The 13,011-nt window shown below is 40.0% G+C and overlaps 1 protein-coding gene across 3 annotated transcripts; it reads right to left on the bottom strand.

Moving 5' to 3' along the window:
* Positions 1-697: 697 nt before the first annotated feature.
* On the bottom strand, positions 698-11,509 carry rtn4a (reticulon 4a; the record flags this gene model as incomplete). 3 transcript variants are annotated; one of them, XM_079460732.1, is made up of 7 exons in its annotated part: positions 698-2,133; positions 2,646-2,704; positions 2,878-2,924; positions 3,169-3,238; positions 6,281-6,419; positions 6,675-6,882; positions 10,928-11,509. In XM_079460732.1, 7 exons carry the CDS (start codon positions 11,310-11,312, stop codon positions 2,091-2,093), a joined length of 951 nt encoding a protein of 316 aa, XP_079316858.1. In that variant the 3' UTR covers positions 698-2,090. The 3 variants fall into 3 exon arrangements, with proteins under 3 accessions (XP_079316858.1, XP_079316860.1, XP_079316859.1); XM_079460734.1 differs by lacking the exon at positions 10,928-11,509 and adding an exon at positions 9,491-9,554; XM_079460733.1 differs by lacking the exon at positions 10,928-11,509 and adding an exon at positions 8,237-8,484.
* Between the last annotated feature and the right edge of the window lie 1,502 nt (positions 11,510-13,011).

Below are 13,011 nucleotides of genomic sequence, written 5' to 3'. Positions count from 1 at the left end.
TCTCTTCATTAGGTTACACTGGCTCCCTAGAGTCGCTCGCATCAAATTCAAAGCTCTGCTCTTGGCCTACAAGACCACCACTGGTTGGGCACCCCCGTATTTTTACTCACTAATACAGACTTATGTACTCACCAGATCCCTATGCCCTGCAAACAAATGACGTCTTGTAGTGCAATCCCTCACATACAGTACCTTCTCCGGATCGGTTCCACGTTCGTGAAATGATCTGCCTGCTTCTACAAGATCAGCACATTCTGTAGTAGTCTTAAAGAATCGTCTGTAAACACACCTCTTCCGTCTGAACCTGACCTATTAGTTATGACTTCCATCTAGCCATAAAACACAAAGCCTTCTATGCGGTGGTAGGCTATATGAGAAATGCGCTTATGCTTTATGTTGTTCCAATTGCTTCCATCGTTTACCTCATTCGTAAGTCGCTTTGGATAAAAGCATCTGCTAAATTTTAATGTAATGCATATTGCTTCTTTGGCTCCCCATTATTACTACGACCCCCCTATCGCAACTAATTGTTAACATTGCATTACAAATAGATTGTAATTTTGTAACACATAGACCTGTATAGTGTGGAGGGTGTCTGGACATTTATAAAATACCAATGTGTGGATGTAAAATGCACATTTCAACCTTTTTTACATTAAATAGCAAATAGGGGAAATGAAGAACCCAGCTAACAAATGAAGGCACCTAAAGTCTATTTTTATTTTCTTATTTTGACAAAGCAATTGAGCAAAGCAATTTTATTTTTGTTTTAGTCTTTAAAATAAATAACTAATAGTTTCAAAACTGTCTTAAGGTCACAAAAACAAACTCATGGATGCTTAACTAGCTTTTTATCCCCCTGCACATATGTAAAGCTGCTAATACTAAATACAGCGAGCAAGCCTACTTTTGTTTGTATTCACAGAAATGTACTATTTGAAAACATTGTTCACTTTCATTTAAAACACAAATTTTCATTGCATTATTTGTATTTGTAGACTATTTGATCATTTTAATAGATTGCATCGTTACCTTAAGAATTTAAAAGAAATAAATATGACATGGATCTCACATCCGTATACTACCACTGGATGGCGTCAAAGGCTTTGACACACGGCATCCATTTACAGTAGAACCAGAAAACATCCATAAAATCAAGCACCTCATCTACGAGCTTTATTATTTTATTGGCTTATTTATGTCACAATGCATTCCACAGACAGTCTTCAGCATATTTTCATCAAAACTGAATTATTATCATCATTTACAATGACCTGCATGAAAAACCGTGCTTTAAGTTGGTGAGTTTTAAGAGCGTTTGCCGTTTCGGGTGTTCGATCGACGATAGAGACGGCAAATTCTGCAAACGTGTTGTCGACACAACAGGAAGGTGATGAGGCAATAGGCCAACTAAGCAACCATCGAAGTTCATTTATTTTTATTTTTATACTAAACTGCTAAAAACGTCAAAGAATATACAGGTGCAATACGACATGACGTCCCTTTGAAGTGCGAAATAAAAATGCTTTTCAACTCTGCTGCAAAACTCTAGAAGCCTCTTCACCTCTAACACGATTTCATTTAGTCAATTTCAACAGTTACACCACAACACCACTGTGTTCGATCACGCCAAGCACAAACGAAAAAAGAAAAACAAAGCTAAAAACAAAGACTTGTTGTGAAGGAACTTCGGAACCCAAAGAATTCACTCCCTTTATCAGAAATTATTCAAAACATCCTTCAAACGGGTGAGCGATTCACTGACCAAACAAGTAAACGAAAAAAAAAAACTCAAATTCCAGCCTTAAACGACATCAGTTCCTCCGACAACATTCTGTAATGATGTTACGTAGCGGTTTAAACATTGCTCTACTTTGAAAGACGATTCTGCTTGTAAGAGCGACTGATAAGAGGCTTAAAAGGTTTCTGGTTCTCGGTTATGCTAAGATATCAAACACTGGGGTAAAGAAACAAAGTTTACATTGCATCGTCTAAGGCCTTGTTCTCAAAACAAACACTATTCTGTCCATCATCTCTCGTTTCACCAATAATCCGAGCTCACGCATGGAAAACACACAGTCCGACTTTCTTCACTCTGCCTTTGGTTTCGATCCGGGAATCTTGGCCTGGATCCTGTGAATTACAGTAAAAAACCATTTAGAGAAATCCAATTTCAGGTTTTGGCAAATTCTTTATGTTGCTGCATCTTTTTTATTAACATATACATTTTTTTTCTTTAAATAGTTTGAAGTTTATTTCACAGCCCAAGAAACAACATAAAATGCCCTCTAGATATCTAGTGTAGATAGAAAGCAGCAGTTTATAAAACACAAATGTACATGACCTTAAGGACATGATGGGTTTAATATTTTGTTGATTTTCCTAAAAGACCCATTTTTATAATGCATGCATATGCGGTCAACCTTCAGAATGACAATCATGTGAATGGTTTCAAACATTGGCTATAAGCCACGAAAACGCAATTTTACATTTGACAAAACTCCATTCACTCTACATTTGTTGTAAACAGCCTTTTTCTGCATGCATAAATCATAAGTATTGCATTCACCGTGAAACATTGAAATGATGCAAAATGTATTGAGAAAGTCACCCGTTGCGCATTTTAGAATGCAAATTTGACTTACTTTGCCACAATATCTTTGATTTGCTTGTTCACCAGTCCGTAGTAATGGTCAATTTGTGCCTGTATAAAGAGTGATAAAGAAAGATCATAGCATTCAGGTAAACATTATAGATTTATTATGGTGTTTGTCGTCACCGAGGTGCCCTATAAATACTTTATCAAGCGCGACAGCTGCAGGTGCCAGACGTTGTCATAGCCTATGCATGCCAAATAGAAACACACTGTAGACGTACCTGATGTTTTTCATAGACGATCGGCCAGCTGAATGCTCCTATGAGTCCTACAGAAACAAAAATTTACGAATATTTATATTCTTGCAATTACATCAAGGGTTTTCAAATCTGGTTCTGGGGACCCCAGTCTTTATAGTATCACACTTGCTATTTATCTAACAACTTAAATACTTCTTTATACCCAAAAACATGGATACGCATTTGGGAAAAGGGTCCATTACAAAAGCTTAATACATTTTGGGGTCCTTGGCGTGAAAAGTAAAAATAAGGTTTTAAATAATTGCAACATACCCAAAATAATGATGGTCAGACCATTGAACAAGGCACCCACGTAGGTCAGGATCCACATGAGAACTGCAAACTGTAAAGAAAACCAAGTCACGTCAACTTACAACTTAACAAATGTAAAAGACATAAAATGCATGACTTTGCATCAGCAAGAGGAACAAACGCAAAGAAAAGTGTCAGAAATTATGTAACAACATACATTTTCATATTCTTTAGGGGACAAAAACATCACCAACCTCAAACTTTGACTAGGCACAACTTTTAAATTTTTCCTTAATTATAACCTCCAGTTATCAAGACAGCATGAGAGTAGATCGTAAGCCTGCCTGTGTGTTTAATCAAATGTGCGGGTCACGCAGCACTGATTTTTCCCGCTGCAATCGCGGACATGCTTAGTTCAAGTCATCATTGAAGTGTTTACACGCACAACGTGAGCGTATTACGATTCACGGTTTGCTTCCACTTTCTATGTTCGTCTCCATTTTGCACGCACGTGCGTCGTGCAGCTTCCAAATCAAACTCGACCACAGATAAGCGCGACTGGACGAGCGCGACAAATGTTCAATGTCATGCTGTGGACTCTGCTGTCAGCATTTTTCTTGGGAGGGTGCTGTACCCGTACAGAGACGGGATGTGCAGACGACCGCGGAACCTCCTGATGACCAAAATTGCATCATGCATCATGCTGGCTGTCGGCCATTTTCAATGGATGATGTCGTTGTCTTCTAAGGTTGGGCCAATTGTCTATAATAAAACCTCCCAATTTCACACCTTACTGCTGGTTTTACCTGTTCACACAGTGCAGACATTGTACACGTACCTTTAAGATTTCTATGAACAACAACACCACACACACACACACACCTGGAATGAACCCTTCTTAAACGACTTACCTCAAACACAGGTAATCCCACACACAAAACCTAACTAATGTTCTTATGTAGTGCTCTTAATACAGAGCAATGATCTAAATGCACCACAGACTTCATCCAGTGTTTACACACGACATCAGAAAAGCCCCAAATTGTCTTGTTCAATTCCAAAGATCACAGAAAGCGTTAACTTTGTGGCACAACAAGTGGCCCTCTGGGAAAACTAAACCAAATATGACCCCTTTGAGGTTCATGCAACTGTTTTACTGGTGTCATTTACAATGCAAAACAAAGAATTTCCCTGTTTTCATAAATTTACATTGCAAATGTCAAATGCATTCCATGTCTACCCAAAATAGAAAGGCAGTCACAACACTGAGTGGTCTCACAAATGGCAGGACCTGTTCAAAAGCCACCGGCACGTAAACTGTCGCTAGTAATTGGACACATTACTCAATATAGCCGCCTGACGGCACGGAGTGTGAATGCTGGGATGGAATCTATTCGTCCAGCTGTGGAAAACCTCCAGAGCTCTGAAAGGGCAGGGGGCTCCGGTGGTAACTTTATCTAAACCCCCATATCTAACCCCACCCCTTGCGGGACAGTAAATCTCCTTACACGGATGGTTCAGTTCGCTGGGACCCCGTCGCGCCAAGAAAAGCCACAAGGTGCTGATTTACCATTAATGTTAGTGGTGCTTTTCCATTACGACATCAACTCTGCTTAAAAGAGTGCGACTTGCAAAGTGCTGCATTTTGACAACTATCAAATTAATAGTTTCATTAGTTACTTACCTTCATGTCATTCCACATCTCTATGACTTTTACAGAATGTCTTTTAAAGAATGTTTGTAACCAAACAACTTTGGCCTCCATTAACTTCCCTTTTAGGGACACATTAAACGCATTCTTCAAAAAATCTTGTTGTGTGTTACACAGTAAAAAATATACAGGTTTTAAATGACAAGAGGGTAATAATGACAAAATTCACAAATGAAAACTGAAAATGTTGCGTTTCAGCCTGACGAAACCAAACAGATCTTTGTGAATGGGCAGCTCATCCGAACTGAAACGCATTCTGCATGGCAACACACTGGCCGAGTGAAAAGTGCCATCCAACTATTCATGCACATTCATTTATCCCTACAGCGAGCTCAGTCACGTGACAGGAATCTAAAACTGTACGAAATGCCAGACTTAAGTCATGTGATGCAAAGACAGCTGACAATGTAACCCCGTCACCCCGGTAAAACCCCCATTTAAACAGTTTGTGGCTCTGAAGAGAGAGGCCGTCTTTGGCACCATTTCTATCCTGCGGACTCAGGCCAAATCCCTTCAGCATGATCAACAAAGACTGCCTTGTGTAGTATGGTCGCAGCTAAACGTGACCAAACCCCCAAACTGGACCGCATGTCCTTCCTTCCAAAAATAAACAGAAGTGTCTCCAGAGAACAAAATTCTCATAGTACACAATGGACAGTACAATATTACTATGTACACAATGTTTATTTTTTTACTCCAATGTGTCAAGCACCCACTTAAAGCTCATTATTTACTCACCATAAAGTTATTCCACCTGCATAAATGTATTTGTTCTACTGGACATAAAGGAAGATATTTAGAAGAATGCAAGTACTAAAACCGATCTCATCCCTCATTTAATTCCATAGTATTTATTTTCTCTACTTTAGCAGTAAATGGGGATAAGATCAGTTTGGTTTCGGTCATTCTTACAAATATCTTCGTGTCCAGCAGAACAAAGAAATGTATACAGGTTTGGAACAACTTAAGGGTGAGTAAATGATGACAGAATTTTCATTTTTGTGTGAACTAAACATTTTAGGGGATAGTTGTAACAGGCAAAGTATTATAAATTTCAGCTCTCAAATGTACAAAAATAAACTGATGTGATGTCAGACTAACATGCATATTCCTTTTTATACACATCTAGAGTGTCTGGAAAAACAGACATGTAAAAGTTTTTATTTTTGGATGGATTTTTAGCAAGAATTACCTTCTATACTATCATATATATATAGATATAGATATAGATATATAGAGTTTATTTGGGATGCAATGTGCATTCATTTATTATTCTTTTCCAATCACCAGCATTGAAAAACAAATGCAAAACAAAGATTTTCCCATCGTCACCCTGAGAGCGGTTCTTGAGCCCTGAATCAAGAAAACGAACCGAAGCAGCACAGTGACGATTTCATTTCCGCTTCTCTCCTATAAACAAACCTTGAGCGAGTCCACCAGATCCTCCACCAGGAAGAGCCGTCTCAGCTCCTTGATGCAAGTGTTGATGTGCACCAAACCCATGTCGCTGTACTTCTGAATCATCTCTGTAGGGATCGCGATATCCTTATCCAGGTACATCCTGCATTCAGAAAAAGGTTAACTGTGCTGTGCTCTAACAAACTTCTGAGCTCATTTTATTTTATAAAAGTGGCTTAAAATGTTGGCAGGGAGTCTAAACGAACAGGGTTCGGCCATAAGCACCTCATGTAAATCTAGAAGCTAAGCTCTAAAGATCTGCCTAACATGATGTGGAACACATACTGATCAAAGCAGGATTATCCAAACCCTTGAGCCGACGCAAAGTGAACAAAACAAAGCCAGTGTGTGTTCTCACTTGAAGGGGTGTCCATCCTCTGACTTCTGAATGGCTTGTAAAATGCCCTTGTATATTCTGAAGGAGACTGTGACGGACAGCAGGGCCAGGGCCACGTAGGACACCACGCTGATAACACTGCACGCGCTGAGGGACAAGAGGAGCAGCAAACTGGCGCCGAACACCGCCCCCGTCCTCTGCATGTCTCGCCAATACAGCAGGTCCACCACTGTCAAAGAAAAGTTGAAAGATCAGCGATGAAACGTCTACATGAGAGGCGATGACAGATACGGATAGCGCGCAACAAAACAGATGATGAAACTTAACTATTTTGCATTTTATTGCGCTTTTATTGCACAAATGAGGACGAATGAGTATTTGAGAACACCGAAGGGCCCAATTTGCAATGTTACATAATGCTGCCAAACACAAAATGCCCAATTAAGCAGATATTGAAATAACTCAACTGAAAAATTATGCTGAATTTACCTAACCTTTATTTAACAGTGCGCAAGAAATACCCAGAGACGCCGATTTGGTATTGAATGAACAGTTTATTGAGACCACCCTTAGACTGCCACCATCAGTCATACAGGTTTGGAACGACATCACAATCCTTCACTTTATTAACGGCTCCTTTGTCGTAGTTCCATGAATCACTGTGAAACCATGGGCGGATGTAGCATTTACACAATCTATGCATACTGCACCCACACATACCGTTCAGAATATCGTTTTTACACTTTATTCTATTCCGTACACAGTGAGTTTTAAACGCAGGGTGACCCTCTCAACACAAGTTCTCCATCTTTCACCGGCAAGCCATTGGTTGAGAAAATGTTGCCATGTCTGGCCCACGAATCCAGAAAAAAATGTGCACCGTCCAGATCAGCAAGTTCATAGATCCCTGATCTGGGTGGTGACGTTTCAGATCACATGGAGGGATACAACATTTCAATATTCAAACGACATCTGACCACAAGAATTAATCCCCTTGAAGGAATGAGGGAAAATATACAAGTGCATGCATTTAAACACGTCACGTTACTACCCATTGGGTGAACGTGTTCAGTACAGCAAACTTAAGTCTGTTAATACTTGAGGGAGGATAAAAATAGGACAGGAGCCTTGGTCATGGCGTTTAACTATTGAATCTCTTCATAGGGTCCAAGGCAAACAATAATACAGATTACTTCAGCATTGCAGTGGGAGAATCGGAAGTTTAATACGGTCAAGCCTAAAAGCAACAACTGAATAAAACTCTTGTACTCTTGCCAACAGACAGTGGCATAAGCTCATCAAACTAACCAGCTCACACACACTAAGCATGCGTCACATTTTCAAGGTTAATGCGTGAAAGTAAGGCCATAAATATTCATACTGTATTAGTAGTGTTAACTGCAACAGTGCACGACAAAACGAGGTCGCGCGGCCTCGTTATCAAGACCCCTGTGATAAGATGTCATTTCTCTATACCTCTTCAAATCCTGGTCAAAAGACAGTTCGCTATATACGTGCACGTGAGGTGACTGCGATCCACGAAGGAAGGACGCGATTAAAGGCGGCTTGAATGACTGACTAACCTTGTTTGGAATCCATGTCGCTCATCTCATCTGCGATCAGATACTCTGAGAGAAGAGCACACGCGAAGCACGAAAGGCACACACGACATATTCTGCTTCCTGACGAGCGCCGCGATTTCAAAATAAAAGTCTCGCCGTAACCCTCAGTAACGGATGGCACACGCTGAACGCGAGGCCCAGTGTAGAATCGCAACACTAGAGATATCTCCCGATGTAACGATACGACACATGACTCAAAAGGCAAGTCTATAACTACACAAAACGCCACGAGGCCGAAACATAAAGTCTCTTTGTCACCTACACAGCTATTAACGATAGGAACGCGACACGTTTAGAATAAAAGTCTGCACAACATGGTCCAACGAGTTTTCAAACATAGAAATCAAGTCAGTGGTTTTTAAAATGACAAGTCAACACTTCACATCTCGGATACAAAACATGTTCAAAGGATATTATTTCCGGTCATAATTGACAGAAAAATTATATTTTAATTGTATTCATATAATTTAAGTACTAATTTAGAAATTAAACTATGTGAAAATCACTGAACTATAAGAAACGGACACAAGGTCGAATAAAAATGATCTTCATGTCAAAATCGGTATCACCATAGAATGTGTAACCTTATTACACAAGCTCTAATGTAGGGACGTCCGTCCAGGAAATGCATGCGTGAGCCAATGTTAGGGTTCACAAAAGTTCAGGACAGGTAATGTCGGTTTCTGAGATGTCCCATCTTGATTGGAGTAGCACAATCTGTGCACCCACGATAAAACATGGCCCTAAAGATCTTCCTGAACATCAGTAAACACTTGCAAGACCAAGAAAGTCCCTAAAACGCTCAAATCCCTATGAAAGAGCAGAATAGTTGCTCAAGTTTGTTGAAATGAACTATGAATAAATATAAGATGGCAAGACACTGCATACTTTTCACCAAAATATGTTTAAATTCTTCGGAACATGCAGCCGTACAACATTTGCACCACAGGCAGGCAGTTTGCCAAGAATGGTCTCTGGCAGGGAGCAAAATGCTTGGTTGCAATATGCTTTGTAATCAAGACACCTCGTACTATTTACCGAGCTAAACTAGAACCTTCTCTCCCCCGAACACGTATCCAAGCAAGACCACAAAAAGAAGCAAAGCTCACTTACAGGTTTACATGACACAAACATTTAAAGGTAACTGGCAAGGCAAGTGACCAACCAGCATGTCAGTCCATTTTCAGGCAAATTTAGGGTAAAGCAAGAATATACCCTGTTCTTTCCAATGTTTAATCTCCATCCCCGAGGTTGTCGTGTTATCTGAATTGGCGTACATCACTTATACATTCCAGTCGAGGGTCTGCAGCAGAGGTGGTTGGGGCGAGGAAGGAGGTACGAGTCTCTGGCTGGGACCGGACAGGACTGAAGGGGAGAGACACTACGGATCTCCTAGCCGAGTTCTGTCTGATCACGTTCTGCAGAGACCAGCATTGCTGAGGTCAGCTGACGACATTCAAAGGTGTTGAACGCCATGTACCGATGAAGCAGTAATATGAGGTTTTAGCACAACATTAACTGCAATACAAGTACGAAGCAGGAGTTTACAAATATATATATATATATATATATGGATCAAATATAAAGAACGGCAGATTTGGTTAAATAATAAAGAATTATATAACTTCAGCGAATGTACTTTAGGAAGTTAAGAAATACATTTTGTGTGTTTTGCCCCATCTTAAGGGCTTTACAGGTTAAGGTGTTCTGACATCGTCTGGGTTCAGGGTCCAACATTGATCAGGGCTCGTGTAAACAGCATACCACAAAATGACAATGCTATATTTGTAACATAGGGGCAAGTCTTTGATTTCTAGCATCACCTTACTGATCATTTCTTTGGGGATTTTTAATGAAATAAAACGCATTCGAAATAACTTCAAGTAATGGTGTTAAAGCAACGGTCTACATCCGTTCATTACATTCTCAATGTACAATGGCTGGTTTATAAAGGCAACGATTCTATGGGTCATTGTGCGCTCATGAAAACCGCAGTGATCTTAGTCACTTTACTAAACTTAACTGCTGCCCTTTGTCCTAGTGTTTTATTTGCAAAGTAAAGATAATCATTAAACGTCTGCAGCTGATTTGCAAGAAGCATTCTGAAAATCAACATGATGTAATTCTTGGTTAATGGATGGCAGCATTGTGACATTGGCTGATTTAACAATCACACGTTGGGTTGCAACTACACAGACAGTCCACGAGGTGGCGGTACATATACAGACAGAATGACGTAACCCGTTGGAACATTTCTTTAGTTTAGGATTATAAATGCTGTTCTTTAAATAATAATGGTTTGGTAATTTTAACCCGTTTTCCTTCTAAAAATGTAACTTTAATTTATGCCTACTTGACTTCGGGTAACGTCATCGCATCAAACTAAATCTGCGCATGCACTTGACGCCAAAAGATCATTTTCCAAATTGAACAAACAAAATAATTACAATTAAAACATTAAAATATATCTAACAACCTAGAGAGACAAAGGCACTCGTTGTTGATAGATGAAAAAGTGAATTATTTAATCGGATCTGACGTCATGTTAATTATTTATGGCTTGTGTGGTTTAGAACTTTTACAAGCCGTTTTTGTTTATAAGTTAAGAGACCTTGAATGGTTTCGTTCCAAATCGCACCATTTTATACTCACGTGAAGATTTCGTTTTGGCAGGTGTGACTGTCGGTTTCTCCTCTTTTTCGTCTACTTTCGTCGGTTTTGTTGCGCCTCCGATCGGCGCTGGTTTGACAGCTTCTGGCTCTGGAAGATCAAAGGTGGACAAAGATGACGGTTCTGGTTCTTGCTTTAAGTCCGGTAGTGGCTCTTCGGCGCGCGGCAGTGTGGATCTGTGCCTCTCGATCGCATCTTTCGCACCCCCGGCCAGATCCAAAATATCCTCCTCCGTTACATGAGCCACAGCCTCTCTGTTGAGAAAATCCGCTGCTTCATCCGTTTGTGAGTTCACGTGCTCTGCTCCATCTTCATCCTGATAACCGTATGACGGTGTCGTGGAGCTGATTTCCATCTGATCGTCCATGGTTAACAAATAATTTTATAGCGCTATCTATAGAAAACTAACTCAAAAAGTGTAAAGAGGTTAATTTGAATCAAGAAAATATATTTTCAGAGCTCTGCATCAGCGCATCGAATTCAACAAGGCCTAAAAGGCAGCAGGGGTGCGAATGTTTGACTAGGCGCTTCGTTGAGGGAAGTGTATGTAAATTTGGGCAACTTTTTATTGGCTGAGCCGTTCGAAAGGGCGGTATAGCTACGCCCAAAGATGTCTTGACGTACCTTGCTAAGGGAAAGCGTAAAAAGGTTTGCGTGTATGTTATTGGTCGATGGATCAATAAAGGGCGGGATGACCACGCCTACACTCCACAGTCCCGAGGGAAAAGTGCAGGGTGGAGTTTGTAAAATGTTTTAAATTAGTATGTTTGGGTATTGTGGAGATGCGGGATTATGTAGGTTAGTGGATCTCAACCTTTTTGACATCAACTGCCCACCATTATAATTTAGGCATAATGTACATTTATTATATAAAAATAAAGAAATACATTGATGTGTAGGTGTTTCAGCTTACTGTAGTGTGTTCTGTTGTATTTTAAACAATCTCAAAGGGATCAATTGATCATTTACGGATCCTTGTGTCATTCCAAACCTGCATGAACACCAAATAACATGGAACCCTATTTGTTGACGCTTATTTGTTTGAAGGTATAGTTCACGCAAAAAAAATCTGTCATCATTTTCTTTCTTCTGCAGAACACAAAAGAAGATATTTTGAAGAATGTTGGTAACAGAACCACAGCGGTACCCATTGACTTGCACTGTTTTTGTGTCCATACAATGGAAGTCAATGCGTATCGCCGTGCTCAGGTTACTAACAATATATTTTGTTCTTTTGCAGAGGACAGCTTTGAAATGTCAAGAATTTGGATTGGATTAAATTTATTGTCATTACACACATACAAGTACAGTGCAACGAAATGTATTTTTAGAAGAAGATAAAGCATAACATGGGGAAGGTGAGGAGAAAAACATGTACACAATACACCATAGACAAGACTTGCAACAGGGATAAGTTATCCAGTTCCGACAAGCAGCCATCTGATCCTGCTGCCATGGTGGCGCCGTATAGAGACCCACTTGTCAGGCTGGCGGGTCAAAGCGACGGAGGCGATGGATCTGGGAATGGGAGACCGCCCTCGAGTGCGGCCTATGCAGGTGTTTCAGTAGAATGGGGAGGGACGCAAGAGCGTCTCACAGTACTGCTCCACTCAGGGTTGATCAGATCCATAATTTCAGTTGTAGAGCAGTGCAAAGAGAATCTCTCAATAGATGATACGAGACGAGACACGAGATCAGCAGGAAAAAAGGGGAGGACGGGAGCAAGAAAAATGCGACTGCCTCCGTTGAGAGCGAAGAGAATGTGAATGTGTGTAAACGATGAAAGAATTTCATTTCATTTTTGGGTGAGCTATCCCTTTAAGAATTAAAAACCAATGACAATACAATATGCATATTATGGAATACACATTATACAGTTCAGTTAAATGTAAAATACTACAATATAATAAAACTAGTGAGTAGGCCTATTAACCTGTTTAAAGTTGTGGAACACGTGAGTGAATTTTCTACCCCACAGTCAATCATTATAGGCTACTATATGCCGTTTATAAAGGCTTTATACATTTACAAGCTATACAAATTGTGCATTCATTAAAAAACTATAA

This window comes from Barbatula barbatula (assembly GCF_947034865.1).
Source record: "Barbatula barbatula genome assembly, chromosome: 7".
In the NCBI taxonomy this organism is placed as follows: Eukaryota; Metazoa; Chordata; class Actinopteri; order Cypriniformes; family Nemacheilidae; genus Barbatula; species Barbatula barbatula.
This window is presented reverse-complemented; position numbering and strand designations above follow the sequence as displayed.